Here is a 13,491-nt window from a genome sequence, read left to right on the forward strand (position 1 = left end):
CAGACTGGGCATATAGCTCTCTTGCATTTTTTATTACTCTTTTACAGTGGTTGCTGACGGTCCTGAAAGCAGCTTTAGTCTCAGTGCATCTATTACGTTGGTAGCTATGGAAAAAGTGATTTCTGTGCGCGATAGCAGCAGCACATTCTGGGGAGAACCATGGCTGGCTGTTAGGTTTTTGTTGGAATTTTTTAAATGGTATGAATTGGTCTATGCCTACAATTAATCATTCGGTCAGATCTGATACTATAGAGGACACTTCCTTTTTAAACATGGAGTGCAGAGGTAAATCAGATATGAATGTACGGAAGCTATCCCAGTCAGCCATAGAGTATCGGTATACAGTACGGTGGAGGGGTACGTAAGGGCTGTCCCCTTTTCATGTAAGTATAAAAATGGAGAATTTAGTTTAAAATGAAAATGAAATAGCATAGGCGAAATTCGAACCTCGTAATCTGGGTTTAGAAATAGATTACGTGTGAGAATTTAAAAATGTAAAACAAACATTTGTTTAGAATATAGATAAATATTTCAAGGAAAGAATGTGAACTCTCAAGTTTGTTATGAAATTTTAAATTGAAAGAATGCAGCTTATAAGATAATGTTTTTAACATATTGAATATAGGTTAAAATTCCTTTTGTAGAAATAGGAAAAGTTTTGGATACGTATGTCAATAACACGTGAAAGAAGGCACACGTTTTAACATGTGTATGACGTCACGGAAAATAGAAAGTTCTAGGAATAGAGAAAAACTTTAGTTAGAGTTAGTCAGTCAGTGAAAAAACTCAGAGGGAGTCAGACGTCTAGAAGCGAGACGTCACTTCAAGAAAAAAATGTGAGACTTTGAATTCTTGGTGATGGAAACACGGCCGTGTGACGAAATAAACCATCAAGTGTTTTTTGTAAAGCTCGTCTTGTGTCTTATGATTCTTACAAAAAGGTAAAGTGGAATTGTATTATATATTTGTGTTATATGTCTTTACATACACGTCTCAACATCATGTCCGAACTGTCTGAACAATATGTCCTCACTCAAAGAGCTTTCTTCTTCTTCCATTCAACACAATTAAGGAATGAACTTTTAAAATATAGGAATCTCTTATAACATGAACAATCTCTCTAGAACTCTTACAACACATCTATCTCTCTCTGAGTCTTTCAACATTCCTCTTAAACACATCTCTCACTAAGAAAAAGCATCACTTATAATAAAACTCTCTAAGACTATCCTCTCACAAATGAAACCCCTATATAACACGTTTCGTTTTTATCTTAACTGATACGACGGAGTGGTCGGAGGATCCTAGAGGAGAATGAACGGAACATGAACATAGCTAAGGGGAAGTTGAGAGGAAAAGGTCTAGGAGGCTTGCATATTGACCCTTATCCTCGAGTAGCCTCTGGGCCTTGATAAATGGTAACTCCTATGTAACAAAAAAAAAAAATACATGGGTATATATTTTTGCAGATGTATGACAATACAATAGTAGATGTATGTATGCGTCTGTGAAAATATTTAACCGATAAACTCTTAAACTACTGTACCAACGTGACGCACATATGAACTGATTAAGAATTAAAAATAAACTTAGATGAACATACAAAATGCATAACGACTTTTTAGTCGCGTGCAAGCGACTCTATAAGTCACTCCGTCGGTCGGTCTGTTTGTAACACTTTTGTGCTTGGCCTTTTTGGTTAAGATCAAAGGTCTGTTGTTAATAGATGCTGTTCTTAGATTTTTATGTTTTTCTTGATCTTTTGGCCAAGATCAAAGTGTAGTATCTGAAAAAAGTTGAAAAGATTTTTCATTAAGTAGTGAGCTTTGGAAGATGTCTGTGAAAGAAATACAATCGCCAAAAGATAAGCATTTCATTATTTCTAATCGCCACTTTGAAAAATCACTCGCAAATGTGACTGCTTCACTCGCAATGTAGAGTCCTGGTTTTCTGCATTAATTAAAATATAATATTTGTGTATTTTACAACCGGGCAACGTCGGGCAGCCTGCTAGTATTTTTATTAAATTTACCTTCAATCTGATTGTGTGTTTCAACTGGTTCTGTATAGGACAACAAATATTAACAAGCTCCCAGGACTGACTTTCACCCAGACCTGAAATAGTTTACTTACGTCAGATCTGTTGCTAAAGTCACTGGAAATATAACCAGATCTTTTAGGTTTGTTTTATAATCCACAGAGGTACAAAAAAAAGTGTTAAAAAATTCAGATGTGTAACAAGTAACTGTTATCAAAGACAAGATAAGTTGCTCTTCTACCTATCTAGAAAACGTTTTAGTGGTTTTATTCAAAAAACGTTTATTCGGCCCGAAAAACAAATAGCGTCGAGCATTAAGTGAAAACAAGAAAAATGGCCGCTAATTGACACCTAAATATTTAAAATTTTAATAATGACTTAAAAACAAAACAAAATGCTGTTAGAAATCCACTCAATATATGTTATCGTGATATTTATACTATCTCTTGTCTATTTAAATTGTTAGGTGAAAGTACAGTATAGTTCCAAAATGTTAAGAATGGCTTTCTAAATCGCGTTATTATTTCAGCACTGTCTGTATTCGGCATAAGTACCTGAATTAGATATGACGACGATGCTTCCGTTCAGTCTCGAAAGACAAAGGATACCCCCTGTAAGGGCAGTTGCGCGTGTCATTGAGTGGCAGAGATTGCGCAATTCCCAAGCACACCTCTCCTGAATCGACACTGTTTGAGTCCAGTGGCAATGAGAAGTCTAGGACGACTGGAAACAATGCTGAGATAAGCGGAGAGCACATACAGCACCTGGAAGTCTCAAATGGTCACCCATTTAGTACTGACTAGGTTCAACGTTGCTTAACTTTGGTGATCCAGCGGGAACCGGTATGTCAACGTGATTATGCCGTACGTTGAATTAGATATACGCGATGAACAAAGAGAATTCTTAGCACTATAAACAGATGTGCCGATCGGATATGTGTATGTAAAAATACGTAAAATCATTATTGCTAATATGTGCTTCCATAGGTCACATGGTCAGCAGATGCTGACGTCACATGGAAACTTAAAATCGCGAAATGCGGATATAAGAACGAAATGCGTTTTATTAATTCTTAGTAAAAAATAAATAAATAATAATCTAATTTATAAAACCATGTCTGTTTCCATATTTTCAAACTATCTCTTCCGAAACTAAGTCCCAGAGCGGCGCTGCCGCTACACTCTACAGGTCTCAAATCGTTGGATTTTTTTATGGACCGTTTTATGGGTCTTTAGCCGGTTAAAATAGTTTTTAAGGGGTTAAAAAAAAAAAAAAAAAAAAGAAAAATCGTTGTATACTTTGTACAATTTAAAATTTATCACCTAAACATTTAAAGAGATTCGTTCAGTTAGTATTTTATTCCATGTATTGATGCATTTTTTTTTTTTTTTTAAATTTATTTTTTTATTGCATTTTCACTCCAAACAAGGCACGGTGCCACTTTGATGTCGGGGGCTACTATCTGGGACACAGCTGCAGGGATGCTATGTAGGGAGTTGAGCAGCAAGATGTCTGTTTACATTACACTTAAACATCTGCATGTCAGTACAGTCGGGGAAGCAGGGACCCGGAAGGGAATTCCGAAGTCTAGCAGTTCTAAGGAAGAAACTGTTAGAGTAAGTTTTCTGACATCTGGGGATCTTTACTGTGTATAGGGTGGGATTTTGCTGCTTGTCGGGGGGTATTTACGTCGAGGTGGTGCAGGGGCTTGTAGTTCGTCGGAGCATATACGATTAAAATACTTGTAAAACGCATTTCGTTCGCATGTCCGCATTTCGCAGTTTTTAAGCCTTAACGTGACGTCAGCACCTATCGGCCATGTTAATTTTTTTTTTTTTTTCTTTAAATACATTTACTTTTTGACTCCTTATTATGTCTCACAGTGACATCTCACTTGATCACCTTTTGCATTGCCCGAGGGGAAACCCTCACCCCCGTCCTACTAATCTCGCAGGACAATGAGGAATTGAATTAAGGCCGCGTAACCTGAATACGTTAGCCACCAGCAAATCCGCTTGGATATTTTTTTGTTGTTTTTACTCTCAATGAATACAATTATCCCACATCCCTTGTTAAGAGTTTGCACCGTTCGCATAATTAAAACCGAGAAAAAGGTTTTCAATGAAAACATTATCTGATGACTAAATTATCATAAGCCGCTTAGAAAACAATAAGATCCCCCCCCCCCCGGTCTCGAATGAATCAATCATTATTGACGGGCCCCCAACCATCTTCACTTATTGTTGGGTTGTTTTTATTTATTTATTTATTTTTTTAGTAGAGACATCAAACAATTAGGATGTTGTTCGTAACCTGGTGATTCTTGCCGATTCGTATACGAGCGTTTGAGATTCTCGTACCGGGTCCTTTTGAAACAGGTTCTCGGGTTTCACAAGGAGTTTGAAGCTCTTAAATACTCGCATAAAAAAAAAAGTGTCCCCTTGTTGAACTGATCCTGTTGCATTTGTTTGTAGCAGCTATTTGTTCTTGCATTGTTTAACTGCCCCCCCCCCCCAAAAAAAAGGAAAAGGGGAGCTGCGCCGACCAAAGTTGATGCGGTTTCTGCGGTTCTTGTTTCCTTCGTTGCACCATATTATCAGAGTGTGATGATCCTTGAAATTTGCTCTTGTCTTAGAGTCTCGAATCGGTTAAACAGCAAACCCGTTCAGCTAATAGGCTTTCACCATGGAAGGTAAGATATTACACCCCACCTCCCAAAAAGGAGGATCTCTAGTAGCAGATGTCTCCCTGGTTTTTACTCCGATTTTACTCCGATTTTGTAATTACGAAATTTAAAGTTATTCGAGTTATACTTAATAATTTAATAAACAAAAATATCGTAAAAACTGAATCCAACTTGAATAAACTTTTTAAATGTAGTAATCAAAAGAAAAAAAAGACATTTTTACTTTATTAAATAATTCGAAATAAATTTTCTTTTTTTTTTCTTTTTTTTTTTTTTTGAATTTAATTATTTTTATTGTTCAGTGATTTATATCAGTCTGAAATATGTTAAACATAAAAAAAAAAAAAAAAACGTTTTTGGACTGAATGTCGGCTCGATAAATTTGGAATAGGGGCACGTAAGCGAGAAAAGTGAACGTAAAAAATTAGGGAGACATCTGTTACAGGAGACCCAAAAAAGAAATTGCTTCTTATCCAACCTAATTTATAATAATAATAATAATATAGAAAACTCTTTATGATGTACATACTCGCCACGGAACGAAGATGTCATATTCCAAAAGTCACATCAATTAAGTAGTTCCTTTTTATATGGAAAATCATTTCTAAAAGATTTTTTTAGCGATTCTAATAGTAACTTGTATCCATTACAAGGCTGATTTTGATCTCGATAATTCGAATTGGGTTGTCTCCCTCTTATTTATAAAACATGGCGGATCAAAAATTTAAATTTCCTAGTTAAAAAAACTAATTGACCTTTTACATAATTTTTGGAATATGACATCTTCGTTTCGTGGTGGGTTCATACATCATTTTCTTTCTTTCTTTTTTTTTTTTTTTTTTTTTTTTTTTTTTTTTTTTTAAACTAAGTTGAATACTAAATAAGAACCAAGAAATGTTCAAATTTTTTAAACACAAATCCTGTCAAAATATTTACTACTCTCTAATGTATATCTTTTTGTATGTCTGTCAATTCCACTTTTTCTTGGAAACTACTGGGCCAATCTGGCCGAAATTTTGTATGTACTTTTTGTCATAATTATGTCATATTTGTGAAGAAAGGGATTATAGTGGACTTAGTCATTTGCATGGTGCAGAACTCAAATTTACATATGTTAAGACGTAAAACTGCACCGTTTGTTCATTTTCACCGGGATTTGACGTCCCCGGGGGGACTTTTGGAGCTAATGGGAGGGGGTAAATGCTGAACAGTCATTTTTGGGTTTGTATTACTGTACACATAGATTCGAAAAAGTTGTCAAAAAACAAATATAGAACAAATAAATGTTATCAAAGGCAAGATAAGTTACTTTTCTACCTAACTGGATATAATTCACGTGTTTTTATTCAGTGTAACATGTTTATTCAGCTCGAAAAACATGCAATGTTTACCGATGTATTGGAAAATTCAAAATGGCAGCCGACTGTCTCTCGGAGAGGGTACGTTTGGGAAAAGGTATTATAAATAATAAACTAGACAAAATACTGTTAGAAATTCGCTCAATATATGTTACCGTGACATAAGTTGACATGTATTCGGTTGTTTTCTAACAGTATTTTGTCTAGTTTATTATTTATAATACCTTTTCCCAAACGTACCCTCTCCGAGAGACAGTCGGCTGCCATTTTGAATTTTCCAATACATCGGTAAACATTGCATGTTTTTCGAGCTGAATAAACATGTTACACTGAATAAAAACACGTGAATTATATCCAGTTAGGTAGAAAAGTAACTTATCTTGCCTTTGATAACATTTATTTGTTCTATATTTGTTTTTTGACAACTTTTTCGAATCTATGTGTACAGTAATACAAACCCTCATTTTTTTATGCCTCGTTGACTGTGCGTGCACTCATGGATGCTTCACTTGTTTATTTTCGAAACTCAAGTAAAACATGGTCATTCAAAATAAAATGGGGGGGAAGACGTTGATGCTGAATCATAAATTAATGTTTATTAAAATTCTATTCGATAATTTTCCATAATTTTTGGTGTAAACTAATATTTCATGTTGAACAGCTATATTTTACAGAAGTCTCAAGCAACTTGGTTTTTCATTTTTTTTTTTTTTTTTTTTTTTTTCTAATGCCGCTATTTACTTGCCTCCGCACAAGGCAATGCCAGGAAAAACCAGCTCCTCGAAAATGGGCACACCATTGTGACCAAAAAAAAAAAAGTTTCATTCTAGAATTTAAAGAACTAACACCCGTAAGAAAGAGCACTCTATCATGCATCCACACACACACGCCTGTGCAGCGCCATTGGCATGTGCTCTGGTACAGCCCTCACAGGCGATTAGCAAAAAAAAATTAACCCCTATTTTTCAAAGAGAAGGCAAAGCCTGGGAGGATGACGTATCTCAACATTGGGCTAGACTCTATTGGTTTTGTTGCTTTCTCTCTTTCTTCACCCTCCCCCCTCTTATCTCTCTTCCACATCCACATCTTGCCTATATCACATCCACATCCTGCCTATTTATAAGCTGATTCAGCTTCATTCTTTATTGTTTTCTACTGATCGAAATCGACTTGTATTTTTGTAAATAATTTTGTAGCATTATTGATACACACACACAATTTGTCAAGTTGATGGGATCAATGGAGTTTTTAAAACTTGGCAAACTATGACATGTGAATTGATTTGGATATACATCTACCTACAACGCCCATGATCAGACTATATATATATATATATATATATATATATATATAAAATAAATTCCACAGCCAAGCAACGTCGCAGCCCACAAGAGCTATGAGTCAACGAACCGAAAGTCCAAGACTCGAGTTTCGCCCTCATTTGGGCTCATCAGTTAGACACATTAAGTTGGCAGAGTGCTTGCCTCATATTCAAGAGGCTCTGGTTTTGAATCCTTTGTTCAAATGTGTCTAACTGATGAGCCCAAATGAGGGCGAAACTAGAGTTTTGGATTTCTGGTTCGTTGACTGGCTCTTGTGGGCTGCAACATTGCTTGGCTGTGGAATTTATTGTATATAATCTCTCACATTCAGACTTTCTTTTTTTGTATAGTCATTTAAAATTGTAGAGTCTTGAAAATTCAATATGTTATTGCTATACATCTTATGAGATGACTGACCAATTTTTATGATCTCGGGTTCAAATGAACAGCTACAGCAAGAATTGGAATACAACTTACTAAAGCCTGATTGGCAAAACTGGTGAATTTTCAAAAATTCAATCTGGACATGAGGACATTTTAGAAGAACGATGTGCAATAAAATTCTGTTTTCAACTTGAAAAAATGCCACAGAAATGTATGGAATGCTTCAGATTGCTTTTGGACCATCTTCCATAAGTTGAGTGTTACAAGAGATTCAAGGAAGGCAGGAGGTCTGCGAGGGATGATGAGAGTTGTGGGAGGAGTAAGAAAGTAAGAACACCAGGGTTGATTGGCCAAATAAAGAATTTCATGGATAAGGATCGTCATGTGTCTTTTGAGAAAATAAGTGCACAGTTTGATGTCAGTGTGGGAACTGTACACAATTATTCATAAGGAACTTAAGATGTGGAAGATTTGCGCAAGGTTTGCCCCAAGGATACTCTGTCCTTGTCACGGTCTATTTGACCAAAATGGGCATTAAGACAGTTCCTCACCCTTCCTATACTCCAGAGCTTGTTCCCTGTGACTTTTGGGTATTCTCTAAGCTCAAGGAAAACCTTAGAGGCTGTGACGAGGGTCAGTGATACTCTCACACCAGAGGACTTCCATGGGGCTTTCCAGAATTTGTTGGAATGGTGCAAGTGCATTGCAGCTGGAGGAGATTACTTTGGAAGGGACTAGAGTTTCATGTGTGTACTATAAGTGTCCATACAAAAAAGGTCTGGCAACTTATCAAAGGCATTTCGTCTATATTATAATTTTTATTAGTTTATTCAATTTAGATAAACAAAATTGCCATTATTCACATCAATAAATCTACTGTTTCAGTCTAAAAAGACTTTATCTATCAGGTGACAAAAACAACCTCTGATTTCAGTCAGGGCACGATTTTTAATGAAAATCTTTTTCATTGAAGCTCATTCCTCAACTAAGACCAGGGGCTATTTTTGTTGCCTGATGAAGACTTTTCACACTAAAACAGTAGATTTATTGTTGTGACTAATAGTGATTTTGTTTACCTAAACTAAATAAAATAAAATCCTGCTCTTTTTATTGAGCACTATCAACAACCTTGTGAAATTGAAAAGTTTTTGCTTTTGGATATTTTCAAAAAATTTGAACAAATGTATACATTTTGGCTTTGATCTCAGCTTGAGTATTTTTCTTTTTTTATTTACGTACAAGAAGTGAACGATTTAGAAAAATACATAATTGCATACACGTGTCTCGGTGTCTTTCGTTTTTTTTTTTTTTTTTTTTTTTTTTTTAAAGGAATTCAATGCTACATTTAATACCTACAGTATTTCTGTTTATAATGAATAAGAATTCCGAATTAATTAAAATCTAATATTTATGCATATTTTATGACCAGGTAACACCGGGCGGCTTGCTATTTTTAATATAAAGGTGAAATGTTCATTTTCGATACTCCCTCTTCTACATCACATAACGGCTTAAATTTCTGCACCAGCATCGTTTGAAAATTCTTTGATATTTCTACGCGTGTTAAAAAGCTTGTCTTGAAAAATTCGCTACCATTTTTTTTTTTTTTTTTTAACTTATTTATTTCAACTTATCTCCAAATCTTCGGGATAATTCACAAAAACTTGATGAGGATAGCCTGGAACTTAGGTGCAGGATTATCCGTCTTGGTAAGATGGACTCGTAGATCTTGTCAGATCATCCATCTAAGAGAAAGAAAACGTTTATTGTTAACTGCCGGAAGATGCTGACACGACCATGGGTCATATTCTGGATTAAGAATTGGTGACAATTTGCAAGAATTTGTTTTGCTGAATTCTTCTTTGCGCTTCTGATGCATGCAAAAGACATGCACATGTTTGGCGGCATTTCCAACGCTGCAAAATCTTTAAAGAATGTTGTGCTTTTTTTTTTTTTTTTTTTTTTTTACTAACCCTTTGACATTTAAAACCAATTGTAAATATTGTATATTATTTAAAAATAATTTTTTTTTTTTAATCCTTGGAGCTCAGGCGTAATAATTCTTTGCGGACTGTTATCCTCATTTTCATATGTTGTTTCACCATGTTTCAGCCAACTCCTTCTCTGGCTCAAGAAAATATATACCATTCGGTATGAACCCGACAATGTAAGACCAGATAAGAACACAAAATTGGATTTATAAGTACGGCTATGACAACAGAATATTCTTTTCGTTGTTTTGACTCTTGAGTATATATCCGACACAGTTAATCAATCAAGAACCACATCACTCTATATAAAAGCATATAAAATATCAAAATACACACTCGAGAGTTAAAACAATGAAAAGAATATGCTGTTGTCATAGCCCTATTTATAAGATTATAAAATCCATCTGTGATTGTCCTTCGTGGCGCAGTGGATAGAGGCGTTAAGTCTCTTTGGTTCCAGGTGAGCATTGTCTGAAGATAGCGGTTTCAATCCTACCCAAAGCAGGGTGGAGGATTAGTTGGTTAAAATGTGGTAAGACAACAACTATGAAAGTTTTACAAGACTCTGAATTCCTATCCTGTCACAGTTAACCACCTGGATAAGAGACACGCTATGTCATTTTTTTTAATTTTTTTTTTACGGAGATTACAATCATCCAAAAATGGCATTGTGTTGGTTACATGAACCATGTAAGTTGTTAAAAATGCTATTTTTTTTTTTTTTTTTTTTTTTTTCTATATTTTTAAAGGTAAACCTCCAATGAGTAACTGACTAAAAATACTAAAAAATATAGCGAAGACATAATTTTGCAGACTTGTTAGCCGCGATGCGAAACGATATTGTAATGGATACTTTTTGAAAACGATAAATGACCAACTGAGAAAACTTGATTTTTGGAATTTGGAGAATTATTATATGCTCTGGAACATAATAAAAAGGTATTCATTGAGCTTGGATTAAAAAAAAAAAAAATGTATAAAAAAATTTTAATATAAAAAAATCTTTTATGAGTAACATTTTTTAATCCGTTACAATTGGTATAGACAAACTGAGTAATTTTTCAAGTGAAGTATTAAGCTTATATATATATATATCAAATTTATTTATACATTGAATATACCTGCTCTATTCACTCATTGAGCACTCTTTGGTAGACACATGTTGTTTCATTGGAAGTACTTCTCGGAAACTAAACTCTACTGGCTATATATATATATATATATATATATATATATATATATATATATATATATATATCTTATAGAGAGAGAGAGATAAAGATATATATATAGAGAGAGAGATAAAGATATATATATAGAGAGAGAGATAAAGATATATATATATAGAGAGAGAGATAAAGATATATATATAGAGAGAGAGAGATAAAGATATATATATATAGAGAGAGAGATAAAGATATATATATATATATAGAGAGAGATAAAGATATATATATATATAGAGAGAGAGATAAAGATATATATATATATAGAGAGAGAGATAAAGATATATATATATATAGAGAGAGAGATAAAGATATATATATATATATAGAGAGAGAGATAAAGATATATATATATATAGAGAGAGAGAGAGATAAAGATATATATATATATATAGAGAGAGAGAGAGATAAAGATATATATATATATAGAGAGAGAGAGAGATCAAGATATATATATATATATAAAATATATATATATATATAAGCAGTGTTTTAAAAATCAATGTTGATAATCAATGGTTTTGTCTCTCTGTCTGCTTCTTGGAAAGACTCATTGCTTCAGTATCTATTAAATTATTTCCAACTTGTGTGTTGAGGGGACGTGTGGGATTAAATCATTTTCGCTTGCCATAGGATCTGTTTCTCCTCCCCATCCTCATCGTCGTCCTCTTCCGAATTGCAATTCCTTCAAGTCCATTCATTTGTTCCCTGTTTCTTCTGTTCCAGTCCATTCAAAGAAACCTCATCCGACAAACGGTTGTCTCATCACCACCCGCACCATCCTATGTCCAAGCCGCCGCCGCCGCCTCCTCCGCACTATACTGATGCCTGTTCGTCTCACCCCTCACCTCCCGTGGCTGGACGTAGCAGTACCGATTGTGATGATTATTATGGAGAGCTTGTCGTTCTTGGGTAATTATCAAACCTGACCCCCACCCCAACTCATATCTTTACCCCTCTCTTTTCATTATCCAAAATTTAAAAAAAAAATCTTTTTTTTTTTTTTTTTTTTTTTTTTAAAATCCTTTAACATTGTATTGCATATAAATACACCTTCGCTACTACTACTACTACTACTACTACTACTACTACTACTACTACTACTACATTATGAGCGAGTTGTAGAAAAATGTATATTTTCAGTTGCACTTTTTTAGGATGTACAAGGTGCCTTCAATAAGTTTCCAGACTTTCTTCGTATCGGCACTTTTATTGGTAGTACACTCATGAAACTCTAGTCCCCTTCGAAGTAATCTCCTTTGGCTGCAAGGTACTTGTGCCATTTCAACAACTTTTTGAAGGCTCCATCGAAGTCCTCTTGTGTGAACGTGTCACTGACCCTCGTCACAGCCTCTTTCATCTCAATTGTCTCATAACTGGGCTTTACATTGCGAGTGAAACAGTCGCATTTGTGAGTGATTTTTTTCAAAGTGGCGACTATAAATAATGAAATGCTTATCTTTCGGCGATTGCATTTCTTTCACTGATAATCTTCCAAAGCTGAATGAAAAATATCTTTACAACTTTGTTCGTTTTATTAAAAAAAAAAAAAAAAGTTAAATTATTTAAACAATAAAATCAAGAATGAGAGTTCAATAGAAACGTTGTTTTAATTTGAATAAAATAAAATACACACCAAATGCGCTTGAAACCAAATCCAAACGTAATATTAGGAAAATAAACAAATATTTTACTTGTTTGAAATTTATCACAAATATATTTCAGAGGTATACTCCATCTTCATTGTTTTTGTTTTTTTTTCTTTTCTTCTTCCTTGCCATGTTGTAAATTTGGAGAAAGAAGTCTGTTGGTATAGAGCTGCGTGTTGTATCTGGCAGTTGTATTTTGAAATGTTTGAACTACGCACAGTTCAAACATTTCAAAATACAACCGCTAGTAAGAACGCGCAGCTCTTTACAGACTTCTTTCTCCAAATTTACAAAATGGCAAGGAAGAAGAAAAGGAAAAAAAAGAAACAAGACACTGAAGATGGAGTGTAGCTCTGAAATATATTTGTGATAAATTTCAAACAAGTAAAATATTTGTTTATTTTCCTAATATTACGTTGTGATTTGGTTTCAAGCGCACTTGATGCGTATTTTATTTTATCTAAACAAAAGTTTAATAGAATGATATACTCTTAGAATTAGAATGTTTATAGCTTCAAGTATCAACATAAAATTTGTATACTTTGAATTACATTTATTTAAAAAAAAAAATAAAAAAAATCTTGGATGTACCTACTCATCACAGAACGAAGATGTCATATTCTAAAAATCATGTGGGTTTGTCTAGTAACTTTTCTATTTGTCTAGTAAACAAAAATATTTGTTTGTCACAGGTCAACTAAAGATAAATTTGTCCGTAGAGCCCTACATAATGACAGGATCTTTGGGTCGTATCAGTAGATCCAGCTTTCATTGCCTGTCACCAGAGCTGCAGGATCCGAATTGATCAATTCGATCATCTCCCTGCTCTCATGACAA

The 13,491-nt window shown here is 34.2% G+C and overlaps 1 protein-coding gene across 10 annotated transcripts in view; it reads left to right on the forward strand.

Moving 5' to 3' along the window:
* The window catches only part of LOC145260689 (protein pellino-like), a 178,910-nt gene that overhangs the window by 109,474 nt on the left and 55,945 nt on the right, over positions 1 to 13,491 (forward strand). For 6 of the 10 annotated variants that reach the window (XM_080119080.1, XM_080119078.1, XM_080119079.1 and 3 more), the window contains one exon: positions 11,732 to 11,917. The exons of the other annotated variants lie outside the window; for them this stretch is intronic. In XM_080119080.1, the coding sequence (XP_079975206.1) occupies positions 11,732 to 11,917 (186 nt within the window). The remainder of the gene's footprint in view (positions 1 to 11,731; positions 11,918 to 13,491) is intronic. 10 annotated transcript variants of the gene reach the window in all.

Source organism: Euprymna scolopes, chromosome 36, assembly GCF_053919585.1.
Source record: "Euprymna scolopes isolate OS-2025 chromosome 36, ASM5391958v1, whole genome shotgun sequence".
Lineage (NCBI taxonomy): Eukaryota > Metazoa > Mollusca > Cephalopoda > Sepiida > Sepiolidae > Euprymna > Euprymna scolopes.